At 50.2% G+C, this 17428-nt stretch overlaps 1 protein-coding gene across 1 annotated transcript in view; it reads left to right on the top strand.

The window, feature by feature from the left end:
* The window catches only part of HEATR5B (HEAT repeat containing 5B), a 66124-nt gene that overhangs the window by 25850 nt on the left and 22846 nt on the right, over positions 1-17428 (top strand). The window contains 11 exon segments of the mRNA XM_049784291.1: positions 1102-1207; positions 2997-3187; positions 5347-5506; positions 6401-6590; positions 7350-7519; positions 9011-9155; positions 9632-9871; positions 11575-11826; positions 12790-12971; positions 15019-15087; positions 16851-17038. Of these exon segments, the coding sequence (XP_049640248.1) occupies positions 1102-1207; positions 2997-3187; positions 5347-5506; positions 6401-6590; positions 7350-7519; positions 9011-9155; positions 9632-9871; positions 11575-11826; positions 12790-12971; positions 15019-15087; positions 16851-17038 (1893 nt within the window).

The following is a 17428-nucleotide window of genomic DNA, read 5'->3' as shown; positions in this document are numbered from 1 at the left end:
AGGGATATCTGGGCACAGAGCCAGGAGTAACCCCTATGTGCCACTGGGTGTGGACCAAAAACTAAACCAAACCAAAAAAAACCCCAACAATCCTGTTTATTATTTCTTGAGCAAGTAGCATATTTTTCCCCCTACTTAAATGATGATTTTATTGCTTGGAAACAAGTAATAAAGACTCATGTTGAGATGAGGCTGTTGATTCATATTTGCACTTGCTGGTGGGAAAGACGGTTTTTGGTCTTATATAATCGCGAACAAACTGGTTTCCAGAAAATCAAGAGAGATTTAGCACGCTTTTTTTTTGGATTTTGGTTTTTGAGCCACACCCAGTGGTGCTCAGGGGTTACCTCTGGCTCTGTGCTCAGAAATCATTCCTGGCAGGCTTGGGGAACCATATGGGATACAGGGGATCGAACCCAGGTCAGCTTCATGCAAGGCCAATGCCCTACTGCTGTGCTATCATTCTAGTCCCCAATTTCAGTCTTTAACCAAGACCCAATCGGTGCCCTTTGTAAAGAAAAACAACTTGGAAGCCTGAATCACTGATTCAAACGCCTTACTGCCGTGCTATCTCTCCAGCCCCTGGTTCAGCAGTCTTTTTTTTTTTGGTTTTTGTGCCACACCCAGCAGCGCTCAGGGGTCACTTCTGGCTCCACGCTCAGAAATCGCTCCTGGCAGGCACAGGGGAACATATGGGATTCCGGGTTTCCAACCGATGACCTTCTGCATGAAAGGCAAACGCCTTACCTCCATGCTCTCTCTCCATGGTTCAGCATTCTCATCCTTTCTTTTCTTCTCGAGATGTTTCTGCCAGCCAAGAGCTTTCTTGGTCAAATAGCAGAGAGTCTCAGGAAGACTAGGAGCAAGTCCTTTGGACTTCAGGATGCGTAGAATTTTATCATCCCTCTTCCCAAAGCTCACCTGTGCGACACCTCGGGAGTCCATGGATTGATACTTGAAAGGCTGCAGCGTGTGTTAAATCCTCACACCAGCCACACGCTCGAGCAGCTGGCCATGTGGGAGGCCCAAAAGGAGCTCCTGGTCTCCTGGTTTGCGGGGCTGTGCTTTAAAGACATGAGATGACGCGTGTCTCTCCTCCAGACTGCAGATGCTGGATCACTTTGCCGAGTGTGTCAAACAGGCCAAGGGCGTCCGCCAGCAGGCGGTTCAGCTGAATATTTTCACGGCTGTCCTCAGCGCACTAAAGGTATTGCGGCTCTCTCTCTCTCTGTCTCTCTCTGTCTCTCTCTCTGTCTCTCTCTCTCCCCTTTCTCTCTCTTTCTGTCTCTCTCTTAGCAGTTTGTTAATTTATTTATTAATTGATTGGTTGTTGGGCCACACCCAGCAGTGCTCAGGGGTTACTCCTGGCTCTGTACTCAGAAATCGCCCCTGGCAGGCTGGGGACCTATATGGGATTCTGGGAATCAAACCAGTCCATCCCGGGTTGGCTGCATACAAGGCAAATGCCTTACTGCTGTACTATCTCTCTGGCCCCTGGCTTTCTCTTAAGGCAGAATAAATATTTCCAAAATAAGGTTTCAGTTAGCATGCTGGAGTGATCAGACAGCAGGGAAGGCCTTGCACATAGGCCAACCCTGGACATTTAGGGTTAGTCTTCCTGAATCTGCCAGGAGCAGTTCCTGAGCATATAGCAAGGAAAAACCCCTGAGTATCACCGAGTGTGGCCTAAAAACAAAAACAAAAATAAATAAAATTTAATTATCTTCTTTGAAGATTTTAGGCTAGTGAACCAAAGACTTAAACCCACCCAGCATTTTCTCTTCCTGCAAGTCAAAAATGATTGGCAAGCTTGGGGGACTATATGGGATGCTGAGAATTGAGCCCAGGCTAGCTATGTGCAAGGCATATGCCCTACCACTGTACTATCATTCCGGCCCTTGATTTTAGTCTCTAACTAAGACCCAACCAGTGCCCTTTGTAAATAAAAACAGCCGGACATCTGAGTCTCTGATTCAGACCAACATGCTGAGCTTTCATGTTCTCCAGTTACTACATATTGCTCTGGAGCCAGAACAAGGGCCATGATTGGCTATTATCACACCAGAGACTATTGATCCAAGGTCAAGTTTGTGCCACTGAACATCAATGGAACAAGTAACGCGTGATAATGCCTATATCGCCACAAAGTGATTTTGGTTTTGGTTTTTGGGCCACGACCTGGCAGTGCTCAGGGGTTACTGGCTCCATGCTCAGAAATCGCTCCTTGGGCCGAAGAGATAGCACGGAGGTAGAGCATTTGCCTTGCATGCAGAAGGACAGTGGTTCAAATCCTGGCATCCCATATGGTCCCCTGAGCCTGCCAGGAGCGATTTCTGAGCGTAGAACCAGGAGTAACCACTGAATGCTGCCAGGTGTGACCCAAAAACCAAAAACGAAAGAAAGAAAGAGAGAGAGAGAGAGAGAGAGAGAGAGAGAGAGAGAGAGAGAGGGAGGAGAGGAGAGAGAGAGAGACAGAGAGAGAGAGAGAGATATAGATATATAAAGAAAGAAAGAAAGAAAGAAAGATAGAGAGAGAGAGAGAGAGAGAGAGAGAGAGAGAGAGAGAGAGAAAGAAAGAAAGAAAGAAAGAAAGAAAGAAAGAAAGAAAGAAAGAAAGAAAGAAAGAAAGAAAGAAAGAAAGAAAGAAAGAAAGAAAGAAAGAAAGAAAGAAAGAAAGAAAGAAAGAAAGAAAGAAAGAAAGAAAGAAAGAAAGAAAGAAGAAAGAAAGAAAGAAAGAAAGAAAGAAAGAAAGAAAGAAAGAAAGAAAGAAAGAGAAGAAAGAAAAGAAAGAAAGAAAGAAATCGCTTCTGGCAGGCTCGGGGACCATATGGGATGCCGAGAATCGAACCCAGGTTCGTCCTGGGTCTGCCTCGTGCGAGGTGCGAGGTAGATGCCCTACCAGTGTGCTATCATTCCGGCCCCAAAGTGGTGATTCTTGTGTGAATTGTTCCTGGCTGCTAGGAATTAATTCATATTTTTTCCTGAATAACTGGCAGGGCTTAGCCGAAAACAAGAGCACCCTGGGGCCTGAAGAGGTCCGGAAGTCAGCCCTGACACTCGTCATGGGAGCCCTGGACAACCCGAACCCCATTCTGCGCTGCGCGGCGGGGGAGGCCCTGGGGCGGATGGCGCAGGTGGTGGGCGAGGCCACGTTCATCGCCCGCATGGCCCAGTACAGCTTCGACAAGTGAGTGCCGGTGCTGTGGGCATTGTGGGTCAGCGCTCTTGAGTACCAGTGATGTGGGCGCCTTCTTGCTCACAGGCCCTTGTCTGAGGACTTGGGTGTCCCCCGGAGGGTGGGACTGGGTGGGGTATTTGGGATTTTCCTTGTAGCCTCGATTTTGAGTTCAGTAATTCTCAATCCTGAGAGAATTGTGATCTGTCCAATACGTTCTGTAGCATGGGAATTTTTCACCCAGTTCTGGGTGTCATTGGGTTCCATTGGGTCCTGCTAAAGGGCTTCCTGCTCATTCCCAGCATGTGGGTAATTTTATCAGGGGATTCATTTAAGGGGTGCTTAGAACTCCTTTACTATCCAAGTTTTGCACCCAACACACTCTCCAATCTTCTTGTATTTATTATTATTATTATTTTGGGGGGTACTCCTGGCAGGGGCTGGAGTGGTCGTGCAGCCATAGGGCATTTGTCTTGCATGTGGTTGACCTAGGACGGACCATAGTTCTATCCTCCAGCATTTCATATGGTCCCCCAAGCCAGGAGCAATTTCTGAGCACATGATCAGGAGTAACCCCTGAGCGTCACTGGGTATGGCCCAAAAACCAAAAAAAAATTACTCTTGGCAGGCTCTGGGGATCCTATGGGATGCTGGGAATTGAACCCAGATACGCTGCATGCAAGGCAAATGCCTTCCCGCTGTGCTATTGCTCTGGCCCTTTGTTTGAGTCATGCTGATATCAAGTTTATCAGTGATTAAATTCTACCCAAGTGAAAAGTGAAGGGATAAAATCAATCATTTAGAAGTTCAGGAGTTGGGCCGGGTAGGTGGCGCTGGAGGTAAGGTGTCTGCCTTGCAAGCGCTAGCCAAGGAAGGACCGCGGTTCGAACCCCCGGCGTCCCATATGGTCCCCCCCAAGCCAGGGGCGATTTCTGAGCACATAGCCAGGAGTAACCCCTGAGCGTCAAACGGGTGTGGTCCAAAAACCAAAAAAAAAAAAAAAAAAGAAGTTCAGGAGTTGTTTGCATCTCGTTAAGGACTTGTTTAAGAATTCCATATAGTTGAGACAATGACACTGAGTTCTTTTTTTTTTGGCTTTTGGGCCACACCCGGTAACGCTCAGGGGTTACTCCTGGCTATGCGCTCAGAAGTTGCTCCTGGCTCGGGGGACCATATGGGACGCCGGGGGATCGAACCGCGGTCCGTCCAAGGCTAGCGCAGGCAAGGCAGGCATCTTACCTTTAGCGCCACCGCCCGGCCCCAACACTGATTTCTTAGGGTTATTTGGTTGTTATTTCAAGGACTACTGGAGATGAGGCTGAGAGTCATCCGACCCTTGACTTATTTGAATGAATTATTCCTAACGCCTGTGTCACTTCATAGCTACCTCCTTACCCATGCTGTATCTTCCGTGTGTGACCAAACTGCTGTTAATGAGAGGGAGGGAGACAGCGAGAGAGAGCAAGAGCGAGAGAGATTGAAAGGGAGACATGAGACGAAGGGGAGGGAGAGACAGGAGGCAGAGGCACTCAAGTAATCCTGACGCAAAACATTTTCTGAGGGGCTGGATTGATAGCACAGTGGGAAGGGCATTTGCCTTTCATGCAGTGAACCCGGGTTCCATCCCCACTATCCCATAGGGTCCCCCCCTGAGCTCCTCCAGAAGTGATTAAATTCCTGAGCATAGAGCCAGGAGTCACCGCTGAGTACCTCTGGGTGTAACCTAAAAACCAAAAAACCAGAAAAGTCTCCTGACAATTTGCCTCTCTGAATAGCTTCCTTGTCTTCACACTCAGAGGCATTGGACCTATTATAAACTCTTAGAAGGACACGAGCAGGGCTGGAGTGATAGCATGGTGGTAGAGTGTTTGCTTTGCATGTGGCCAACCCGGGACAGATTCAGGTTTGATTCCCGGCATCCCATATGGTCCCAGAGATTGCCAGGAATGAATTCTAAGCACAGAGCCAGGAGTAACCCTAAGTGCTGCCAAGACATGAGCAGAGCAGGGAGAAGACACTTCCAACTTACCCAGAGACGGTCTTTATGCCAGCCACTTTCTGCCACCTTCTGGCTCTCACTCTGAGAAGGGTGTGGTCTCTTCCCCTTTCCAATGGGTCCCATCGCCCCCTTCCCTCAGGTGACCCACCCCTCCGGCCTTCCTACCTTTCAGGTTGAAGTCAGCCCGTGACGTGGTGTCCAGGACAGGCCACTCACTGGCGCTGGGCTGCTTGCACCGCTACGTGGGAGGCATCGGCTCGGGCCAGCACCTGAAGACGAGTGTCAGCATCTTACTGGCTTTGGCCCAGGATGGGACGTCCTCCGAAGTGCAGGTCTGAGCATCACCACCTTTCATTGAGAAAACCAAGATGTTTCTCCTTAGGTCAGGGAAGATACTTCGGCCACTTTGTTCCTTTGTTTCCCTGTATGTGTGTCGGGCTGCTGGGTCCTTTGGTTCTGGTGTCAGTAGGACCCAGGGCCGTGTATTTGTGGTGTCTGTGCTACATGCTGACCTGCAGCCCAGACCTGGGATTTTGGAGGCATTTTTGTTTATTTTGTGTGTATGTATTTCTTCATGTGTGTGTTCTTTGAGCCACACCTGCCAGTGTTCAGGGGTTATTCTTGGCTCTGTTCTCAGAAACTGCTCCTGGCAGTCTCAGAGGACCCTATGGGATGCTGGGGTCCATGAGTCAGCGACATGGAAGGCAAACGCCCTTCCCGCTGTGCTATTGCTCTGGAGGGTTTGTTTTTTCTTTTTTCTTTTTTTGGTTTTTGGTTTTTGGGTCACAGCCGTCGGTGCTCAGGGATTACTACTCCTGGCTCTGTACTCAGGGATCACTCCTGCAGTGCTCAGGGATGAGGAATATTTTGTGTGTGTGTGTGTGTGTGGTTTTTGGGTCACACCCGGCAGTGCTCAGGGGTTATTCCTGGCTCTATGCTCAGAAATTGCTCCTGGCAGGCACGGGGAACATATGGGACACCGAGATTCGAACCGATGACCTTCTGCATGAAAGTCAAATGCCTTACCTTCATGCTATCTCTCCAGCCCCAGAAATGAGGAATCTTATGGGTTTCTGGGGATCAAATTTGGATCAGTCATAGGTACTAGGCCAGCGCCCTCCCCGCCATGCTCCTCTCAGGCCCCCATATTCGCTGAGTTCTCAGTTAATATTCTGGCCCCGGGTGCTTCTCTCCTCAAGTCTCAGGCTCCTTTTCTTCCCTGACAGACATGGTCGCTTCACTCCCTCGCCCTCATCGTGGACTCAAGTGGCCCCATGTACCGTGGCTACGTGGAACCGACCCTGTCGCTGGTCCTGACCTCGCTGCTCACTGTCCCGCCATCACACACCGAAGTCCACCAGTGTCTGGGGCGCTGCCTGGGCGCCATCATTACCACTGTGGGCCCCGAGCTGCAGGGTGAGGGGGGCCCTCACCTGGGATGGAAAATGGCGCCGGGCCTGTTCCTGAGTGTCACCAGCATGTGGTAGAGAAACCATCGGCCGGGCAGAAAACTGGGCCGTGTTTTCTGGGGATTTGAGCAGAGAGAACGTTTCTTGGGGAGAATCTCACCAGAGCCCTGTGAAGACCAAGGTCAAAATGTGTGGGGGGGGGTCCTTTGCTCTCCATGGGTCAGTCAGTCACTTGACTCAATAGAACTTTATTTTGAGGGGGTGTTTTGGGTCACACCCAGCAGTGGTGCTCAGGGGTTCCTCCTGGCTCTGAGCTCAGAAATCACTCTTGGCAGGCTCGGGGAACCATATGGGGTGCCGGAGATCAAATCTGGGTCTGTCCCGTGTTGGCCATGGGCAAGGCAAATGCCCTGCCACTGTGCTATCGCCCTGGCCTCATTTTTTTTTCTTGACTCTGTAAAATCACTCATCAGTGCTATGAAAAAAAAAAACAGTCAAGGGGACGTTCTAGGTTGCATGTGTATTTTCAATGAGGAGTCTTCTGGCATTTTCAGACAACGCAGTGATGGCTTTAAGTGGCTTTGAGGACTGTCTCATTTGCTGGGGAGTAAGGACCAACCCGGCAGAGTCTGCTTGCTGAGCTCAGAAATCCTGTCCTGGGTCCGGGAGCCCAGGGGCAGGGCTGGTCTGGGGGAACCACGGTATCCCCGGAGCATGGCTCTTGGCGCCGCTGACACCAGGCTCCTCCTCGACCCTCTCCATCTAGGGACTGGGGCAACCATTGCCACCATCCGCTCGTCCTGCCTGGTGGGCTGCGCCATCACCCAGGACCACTCAGACTCGCTGGTGCAGGCCGCCGCCATCTCCTGCCTCCAGCAACTCCACATGTTCGCCCCCCGGCACGTCAACCTCTCCAGCCTCGTGCCCAGCCTTTGTGTGAGTATGAAGCTGGATTCTCCCCCCAGGAGCTCCCCAGTCCTATGCCCTGAAGCGTAGATTTGGGCCGTGCATGGCTGCAGCCAGCTGGCAGGATCATTTTAGGGCCATTAGCTTTATTTACCAGTTTTCTTTATCCCTTTCCACAAGAATATTTTTTGAGGGAGAGAAAAGGAAAAGAGAGAAAAAGAGGAGAAGACAAATGAGCGATGTGTCTGTTCCTCAGATGGGAGAAGCAGCAGGGAGGGAAGGAGGGAAACTGGAGACACTGATGGCAGGGAAGTGCACTGGGGTTGGACTGGGATTGGACATTGTATGATGAAATGGGGCAGAAGGTAGTAAAAGGGCCCAAAGTCCTTGCCTGTGACAGGCCCTGGTTCATCCCCAGCACCACAGGGTCTCTTGAGCACTGCTAGGAACATTGTCTGAGCATCATTGGGAGAAGCCCAAACCATACTCTTTTTTTTTTTTTTTTTTTTTTTATTTGGGTTTTTGGCCACACCCAGTAATGCTAAGGGGTTACTACTGGCTCTCTGCTCAGAAGTTACTCCTGGCAAGCTCATGAGATCATATGGGATATCAGGGATCAAACCTGGGTCTGTCCCAGGCCGGCCACATGCAAAGCAAATGTCTTACCACTGTGCTATTACTCCAGTCCCCCAAACCATACTCTTAAAAAAAAATGTTTTTTGAGTCATACCTGCCGGTGTTCAAGGGTTCCTCCTGGCTCTGTGCTCAAAAATTGCTCCTGGCAGGCTCGGGGGATCTGAACCACCATTCGTCCTGGGTTAGCTGCGTGCAAAGCAAATGCCATTTCGATGTTCTCTCTCTCCAGTCCCTTAAAAAAATATTTTAGGAGATGGAGCAATAGCACAACAGGTAGGTTGTTTGCCTTGCTTGTGGCCATCCCTGTTTGTCTCTGGTATCCTGTACAGTCCACCAAGCCTGCCAGGAGTGGTTCCTGAGCACAGTACCCAAAAAGAAAAAAAGTCATATTTAGATGACATGATCCAACCAAGTGTCAAGAATGAGAATAAGGGGAAGGGTGTAAAATTAAAAAAAAATAATGATGAGAATGAAGGGACTGGAGAGATAGCACAGTGGTGGGCGTTTGCCTTGCATGTGACCAACCCAGGACTGATGGTGTTTTGATTCCTGGCATTGCATGTGGTCCCCCAAGGCTGCCAGGAACGACTTCTGAGTGCAGATCCATGAGTAACCCATGAGCGCTGCTGGGTATGACCCAAAAACCTAATAAATAAATGAGAATGAAGATGTGCAGAAAATCTGGCGTTTTATCAATAGGAATCTCAGGACAGTTATTTTAGCCTTCGTGTGTTTGATGGGTGGCTTGTGGGAAAGGCTGGTGCATGGCTGTTTCAGGCCACCAAAATACTTGGAGCCTCCCAGGCTTCTCCCCCAGCCAAAGCTGTTCCTCCCATCTACTCTCTCCTCACGTTGCTTACCCCCGAACCACACTCCTGCCCGCAGGTGCACCTGTGCAGTTCCCACCTGCTGCTCCGACGGGCTGCAGTGGCGTGTCTGCGGCAGCTGGCGCAGCGGGAAGCCGCCGAAGTCTGTGAATACGCCATGAGCCTCGCCAGGCACTCGGGGGACAAGGAGGGCAGTAGCGCCAGTAAGTCAGGCCTTGTCTGCTCTGGGTGTCATCGTGGTCTGCGCTCTGTGGCCCTTGGTCTGTGGTCTACACTCGGTGGTCTTCGGTCTGTGGTCCTTGATGCAGTCCCCACTACATGGCCCTTGGCCCATGGTTCATGGCCTTTCTATGTCACACGAGGATGTCACACTAAGTGGCATCGGGCACTGGGATGCAGTCATTGGGCTGGAGAGGTAACACGGGAAGGGCATTGGCCTTGCATGAACAGGTGGCACATCCAAGTCTCTTTCAGGGGCCCAAAGTGATAGCACAGTGGTAGGGCGTTTGCCTTGCTCGCTGACCACCCAGGACAGACCCAGGTTCTGTCCCTGGCATCCCATATGGTCCCCCGAGCCTGCCAGGAGCGATTTCTGAGCTCAGAGCCAGGTGTGATCCCTGAGCGCAGCTGGGTATCCCCTCACCGCCCAAAAGCCAAAACTAGGCCAACTCTCTTTCAGGTGTCAGCCCTTTCACACCCGGAGTCAGTTCCCGGAGCGACATCCACGGCCGGCACCGAGGCGTCAACATTACGGAGACAGGGCTCGAGGGCCTCCTCTTCGGCATGCTGGACCGAGAGACCGACCGGAAGCTTTGCTCCGACATTCACGACACGTTGGGCCACATGCTGTCATCCCTGGCTGTTGAGAAGCTGTCCCACTGGCTCATGCTCTGCAAAGACGTCCTGGCCGCGTCCAGTGGTACGTGCTGAAGGGAGGACACGTGGGCTAGGAAGAGAGAAAGAGAGAGAGAGAGATAGGAAAGAGAGGAGAGGGAGAGAGAGAGAGCTTACCACTGGGAGGGGAGAGAGAGAGAGAGAGAGAGAGAGAGAGAGAGAGAGAGAGAGAGAGAGAGAGAGAGAGAGAGAGAGAGAGAGAGAGAGAGAGAGAGAGAGAGAGAGAGAGAGAGAGAGAGAGAGAGAGAGAGAGAGAGAGAGAGAGAGAGAGAGAGAGAGAGAGAGAGAGAGAGAGAGAGAGAGAGAGAAGAGCTTACCACTGGATATGGCCAAAAAACACTAAACAAAATAGAAAGCAGAACCTTTTTTTGTTTTATTGGGTGGGTTACACCCGGCAGCACTCAGGGGCTACTCTTGGCTTTGTGCTCAGAAATTGCTCCTGGCAGGCTCCGGGGACCATATGGGAATTGAACTTGGGTCTGTCCTGAATCGGCTGAGTGTAAGGCAGACGCCCTACCAGTGTTCTGTCTCTCTGGCCCAGAAAGCACGATCTTAAAGCACAAGTGTGTTTCTGTCTGTAGCTCTAAACACACCTGTTGTATATTTGTGAACGTAAGGTTTAGAAGCTGAGTCACTGGGGGTGGGTTGGAGGGGTGGGGACAGAGAGAAAAGCTAAGTGGCAGATCTTGTGCCGAGCATGGTTGAGGCCCTGAGTGTGATTCCAAGCTCTGCATGCCCCCCACGCAGCAAAGACAGGCATAGTCTTAGGGGCCTCTGAAACTCTGCTAAAGCAATATAGGCTTGGGTGACCCCTGGAAAAACACATCCGTGATCTGTTATTATTCATCACAACAGGTAAAGGTTAAATTATGTTACATTAATTATTTTGAAAAATAAGCTTACATTAAATTTCCATGTATTCAAAAAAAAATCCTAAGTGGTCGAAGTGATAGCACAGCAGGGAGGGCGTTTGCCTTACACGGGGCCTACCCAGGTTCGATCCCCAGCATCTTGTAGGGTCCCTTGAGCTTGCCAGGAATGATTTCTGAGTGCAGAGCCAGGAGTGGCCCCTGTATATTGCTGGTGTAGCCCCAAAACAAAACAAAAAAAAAATCCCTGAGTGCTCTGTAATTCAGTTTGTTATGTAAACCAGTAAGGACATCGAATCATTGATTTTTTTTTCTTTTTGGTTCTTGGGCCGCACCTAGTGGTGCTCAGAAATCACTCTGGAGGGCTGGAGCGATAGCACAGCAAGCAGTAGGGCGTTTGCCTTGCAGGCGGCTGATCCCGGATGGACTCCAGTTCAATTCCCAGCATCTCAGATGGTCCCCAGAGCCTTCCAAGAGCCACTTCTGAGTGCAGAGCCAGGAGTAACCCGTGCGTGCCACTGGGTGTGACCCAAAACCAAACAAATAACAATAAAAATGAAATCTCTCTTGGCAGTGCTCAGGGACCATATGGGATGATGGGGATCGAACCTGGGTCAGCGTTCTGCAAGCAGGGACCCTCCCCACTATCCTGTATCTAGGACCCAACTCCCTAGTAGGTTTTCTGCCCTTAATTGCTTTTCATGGAGTCAGGCTCTGTGTGCAGGAGATCCAGGCTCCATCCCTGGCTCTGTGCGGTCCCCAGAGCACTGAGCCAGGAGCATCCCCTGAACACTGCTACAAGGGAAAGGGAGAATCACTGTCCCGCACCATCGGCTCTGAGCTGCTGTTTTGGCCACAGACACGAGCACGGCGGCGCCCGTGAGCAGCGGGAAGGACGAGGAGTCGGAGAAGAAGGACGAGATGGACGACGACACCATGTTCACGGCGCTGGGCGAGGATGACAAGGCCAAGGCCTCGGTGGCACCGCGCTGGGCCACCCGCGTGTTCGCCGCCGACTGTCTGTGCCGCATCACACACCTGTGCGAGGGCGCCGGTCAAGCCCACTTCGATCTGGCCCTGGCACGCTCGGCCAAGCTGCGGAACCCCACGAGTGAGTCACAGGCTGCCCCGAACCCCTAAAAGTCCCTCTGGCCCTGCGGTGGTTGCCTTCCCTTCGCCTCACCTCTGAAACTCTCTTCACTTCACGTCTATGAACCCTCTTCATTTATTTATTTTTTGTTTGTTTTGGGGGCACATCCAGCAGAGCTCAGGGGTTACTCCTAGCTCTGTGCTCAGAAATCGCCCCTGGCAGGCTCAGGGGACCATACAGGATGCCGGGAATAGAATACAGGTCAGCCACTTAACAAAGCAAACACCCTACTGCTGTGCTATTGTTCCAGCCCAGTGAACCCCTCTTCACCTCATTTTCACCTTCCCATCCATGACCCCCTCGCCTTTCTCTTCACCTCCTGTTTGTGAATCCTTCTTCACCTCATCTTCACCTTATGTCTGTGATTCCTTTCCCCCTCCCCCTCTCAGAATTTCCAAACAAAATCCTGTTCCACTTCAAAAACAAAACAAAACATGAGGGGCCAGAGGGATAGCACAGCAGTAGGGCGTTTGCTTTGCATACGGCTGACCGGTTGAGATCTGGTTTGAATCCCGGCATCCTATATGGGCCCCCCACCCCAGCCTGCCAGAGACAGTTTCTTTTTTTTTTCTTTGTTTTTTTGTTTTGTTTTGTTTTTTTGGGTCACACCCAGCGGTGCTCAGGGGTTCCTCCTGGCTGTCTGCTCAGAAATAGCTCCTGGCAGGCACGGGGGACCATATGGGACACCGGGATTCGAACCAACCACCTTTGGTCCTGGATTGGCTGCTTGCAAGGCAAACACCACTGTGCTATCTCTCCGGGCCCTAGAGACAGTTTCTGAACACAGAGCCAGGAGTAACCTCTGAGCATCTCCCGTGTGACCCAAATCCACCCCACCCAAAGGAGCGATCTGAGTAGCTACTTGGCTTCCTCATTTCTCGCTTTTGGAGCCCACCATCCCACCTGGCCTGTGCTCTCCCCCAGATGACCTCCTGGTGCTCCACCTCTCGGACCTGATCCGTATGGCCTTCATGGCAGCCACCGACCATAGCAACCAGCTGCGCATGGCCGGCCTTCAGGCCCTGGAGGACATCATTAAGAAGTTCGCATCAGTGCCCGAGCCCGAGTTCCCCGGACACGTCATTCTGGAACAGTATCAAGCGAACGTGAGACCTTTCTCTTCCCGCTGACCTGTGGGAGCCAGCCAGGGAGCGCCAAGGGCCGAGCTCAGATCTCGTCCATAGAGGAGGGAGGCAGGCCTCGAGTTGGATCCCCCAGGACCGCCTGCTCCCCATTGACCCCGCATGGGTCCAGGACCCAAGTGTTACCACTCTGATCACACCTCTTTTTGAGTAGAATCAGGAGTGGCCTCTGACTCCTGTGTACATTGGGGAGTAACCCCTCTTCAGAAAAAAGAATTAGAAGGCAAAACAAAATATGAAAATTGACCTTTTTAAAATTTTGTTTGTTTTTGGATTTGGGTCACACCCAGTGGTGCTCAGGTGTTATCCTTGGCTCTGTGCTCTGAACTTGTTCCTGGCAGGCTCAGGGGACCATATGGGATGCCAGGGATTAGACCTAGGTCCATCCCATGTCAGCCACATGCAAGGCAAACGCCCTACTGCTGTGCTATCACTGCAGCCCCTGAAAATTGATCTTTGAATCTTCATCATAGGAAAAAAGAAATGTGTCAGGGAGCTAGAGTGATAGTACAGTGGGGAGGATGTTTGCCTTGCATGTGGCTGACCCGGGTTCAATTCCTGGCATCCCATTTGGTCCCCTCAGCCTGCTGGGTGTGATTCCTGAGCACAGAGCCAGGAGTAATCCCTGAGCTCTCTCTGCTGGGTGTGCCCCCCCCCCAAAAAAAAACCCAAATAGAAAAAAAGAAAGAAAAATATGTCTATTCCTGGGACCAAGAGGTGACTCAGTGAAGGAGAGCATGGCCTTTGCATGCTGGAGGCCCAAGTTCTGTCCCTGGCAGCGCACGGTTCCCCGAGTACCCCCAGAGGCAGCCCCTGAGCACCCCTTGGGTGTGCTCCAAGCCCACTCCCCACCGAATCCATTCCTACTGGAGAAATGTATTCAGACATGCGGCATGCAGAAAGCCTGTCTCTCCTCCCATTCTTTGTCACCTGGTGGCTGAAGAAACCATTTAATCTCAAACTTGTCACTGTTCCATCTTGGCTTTGTCCCAGGGTGCCCAACAGTGGTGCTCAGTGCCCTAAAATCTTGGTTCTCTCCCCTTGGCCTGTCACTATTTTTAAGTCCTGATAGCAAGTCAGTGATTAAGCCAGGACAGAAATTCCAGCCTGGTTTGCAGCCTCATATTCGGGTGTTCGGCCAAGCCACGCTTAAGATAAAGGGGGCAAAGAATGTTGTGGAGTTGTTATAGTTATTTTTACATGAAGGCACTTGACAGCTTTTTTCCCCCATCCCCACTGGTTCTGAGGATAGATTGAACCCAGGACTGCACACGGCTGAGGAAAGGGCCTCCAGCACACAAAGTCCATATTCTCCTTCACTGAGTCACCTCTCGAACTAATCCCAATCCCCATAAACATCTTTTATTTTTAAAAAATAAGGTGTAGGACAGCAGGTAGGGTATTTGCCTTGCATGCAGCTTATCTGGGTTTGATCCCAGCAACCTATATGGCCTCCCAAGCACTGCCCAGGAATGACCCCTGAGCACCAAGTCAGGAGTAATCCCTGAGCACCACCTGGTACAAAACAAACACAAAAATAAAATTAAAGGGGCCAGAGGATAGCACAATGGTAGGGGGCATTTGCCTTGCATGCATCTGATCCAGAATACACAGGTACTATTCTCGGCATCCCATATGGTTTCCTTAGCCTGCCAGGAGCAATTCCTGAGCACAAACCCAGGAGTAATCGGGTGCTGCCAGGGTGCTGCCGGGTGTGGCCCAAAAACCAAAACAAAATTAAATTAGATAAAATAAAAAATAAGGTGTTTCGATGAGTGGTCTGGAGAAATAGCACAGTGGGTAGGGCGCCTGCATTGCACATACATGGCTGACCTGGGGTTAATCTCCGACATCCCATAGGGCCCCCAAGTCCTGCCAGGAGTGATCCCTGAGAGCAGAGCCAGGAGTGAGCCCTGAACACCACTGGATGTGCCCCCAAATGGATAACTAAAGAGTGAATGAGATAAACTCATCTTTAGAAACAAAAAAATCTTGTGTCTGTTTTTTTCAGGTGGGTGCCGCTCTCCGACCTGCCTTTTCACAAGACACTCCGTCCGACATTATAGCAAAAGCTTGCCAGGTAAGAGGGGAAAATGTTCTTCTAGAATTTTTTTCTACACATTCGGATATCTGAGAGTCTCACTTCTAAGTAAAGAGAGAGGAAAAATTAAATAGTATTCTTTCACAGTATTTTCATGTTATTGAAACTAGAAGGGTGATGATCTCCTTTTTGGAATTCTGTGTCTAATGATAGAGTAGCCATTCATCACATCCCCTTCTTGGGCATAAATTCTTGGACAACTTCAAGTTCTTGGACATAGCTGAGAACCTACGTTTGGGATAGAAACATAGCTTATATTCAGAAGTGAACAGAGAAATCAAAATGACACAAGGAAATCAAATACAAGGTTTTCCCCAAAAGGATTGGGGACCAAAAAGAAAAGCATCATAAGTTCTTGAATAACTAAAGACAAGCAATGATGATTAGGCAGTGAGAGGTTTTGTTTCATTTTGTCTTGGAGCCACACTCAGTGGTACCCATAACTTACTCCTGGCTCTGTGCTCAGAGTTCATTCCTGGTGGTACCCAGGGCACCAGGGATTGAACCTAAATTGGCTGCATGCAAGACAAATGCCTTAACTTCTGTACTACTTCTGTAGTACTTCTGTACTACTCAACGAAAGATTCTTTGGACTACAGGTCCTAAAGTTGCTATAAATTTCTGAGTATTGACTTAACCCCCCCCCCCCCCAAAAAAAAGACTTTCACATTATGAACATTGAACTGCAGAATTACTGGGGGATTATTCTCATGGTTGGCATGCAGGAGGCCTGGCTTCAGACCTCCCAGCACCAGACTGGGTGTGCTTCCGAAACAAAGTGAAATAAAACAAAAACTCCCTCAGGTCACGTTCAGTGGTATCTTCTATGCCATTCTCAGTTACATTGGTGTCATCTCTGTCCCAGAAATTTACGGGGTCACTTAAGTGGACATGTTGCTTATTGGCCACTCCCTTGCTGGTCTGGGGATGTGCCTCCATGGTAAGGCGTGTGTTTCTCATGATGGATGTCCAAGCTGTTCTTTTTTTTTTCTTTTCTTGATTTTAATTCTTCTTTGTTTCCCTTTCTACTTTCTCTTCATTCCTCTTCCTTCCTTTTCTTTTCTTCCACTTCCTTCCTTCCTTTTCCTTCATTCCTTCCTTTCTCTTCCTCTTCCTTTCTTCCTTTTCCTTCTCTCCTTCCCTTCCTTCCACTGGGGGACACACTTGATATTTCTGCACACAGCCTTCCTTCCCTTCCTGGCATCTAAACATTGCCAGGCCAGAGCATTAGTACCACAGGTAAAGCGCATGCTCTGCATACCACTGACTGGAGTTCTGTCCCCAACATCACACGTGATCCCCCAAGTGCCATCAGCAGTGGTTCCTGAGTGCTCAGTCAGGAGTGACATCACTGGGCATGGTCCCCAAAATCAAAATAAAGAAATGAACCAATGCCCAGACATTCCCATCACTCCTGCTAAAATTTGTCTCTGTGCTTGAGGTTTTTTGTGTGTGTTTTTGAGCCACACCTGACGGTGCTCAGGGGTGACTCCTGGCTCTGTGCTCAGGTATCCCTCTTGGCAGGTTTGGGAGACCACTTTGGACACTGGGGATCGAACCTGGGTCAGACACTTTCGAGGCCAGCACCCTCCCACCTCATTGTTCTGGTCCCTCATTGCCTTGTTTTGTTTTATTTTGTTTTTCCCTCCGTGAGGAAGGGAACGGTGTGACTTGTGGGTCTCTTGTCTCTCAGGGTGATGGGCTCAGCACTCACTCACCCACCTGGCCTTTCTCTCGGGCAGGTGTGCAGTACGTGGATTGGCAGCGGGGTCCTGAGCGACCTCAACGACCTTCGCCGGGTGCACAACCTGCTGGTGTCCTCCCTGGACAAAGTGCAGGCCGGGAGAGGGTCTTCGAGCCAGCTGTATCGTGAGAGCGCCAGCACCATGGAGAAGCTGGCTGTGCTCAAGGCCTGGGCAGAGGTGAGCTGGTCCCAACCTCTGTCCCTGGACCATAGTTTAGATTAGATAAAGTAGATTAGATAGATAGGTAGGTAGGTAGGTAGGTAGGTAGGTAGGTAGGTAGGTAGGTAGATATATAGGTAGGTAGGTAGGTAGGTAGGTAGATATATAGGTAGGTAGGTAGGTAGGTAGGTAGGGTAGGTAGGTAGGTAGGTAGGTAGATAGATAGATAGATAGATAGATAGATAGATAGATAGATAGATAGATAGATAGATAGATAGATGATAGATAGATGATAGATAGATAGATAGATAGATTATAGATAGATAGATAGATAGATAGATAGATAGATAGGTGAGCGGGTCCCAACCTCTCTGGACCATAGGTTAAATTAGATAAAATAGATTAGATAGATAGAT

The sequence above is a fragment of the Suncus etruscus genome, chromosome 12, assembly GCF_024139225.1.
Source record: "Suncus etruscus isolate mSunEtr1 chromosome 12, mSunEtr1.pri.cur, whole genome shotgun sequence".
In the NCBI taxonomy this organism is placed as follows: Eukaryota; Metazoa; Chordata; class Mammalia; order Eulipotyphla; family Soricidae; genus Suncus; species Suncus etruscus.
The sequence above is the reverse complement of the archived record's forward strand: the minus strand, read 5'-3'. Positions and strand labels throughout refer to the sequence as shown.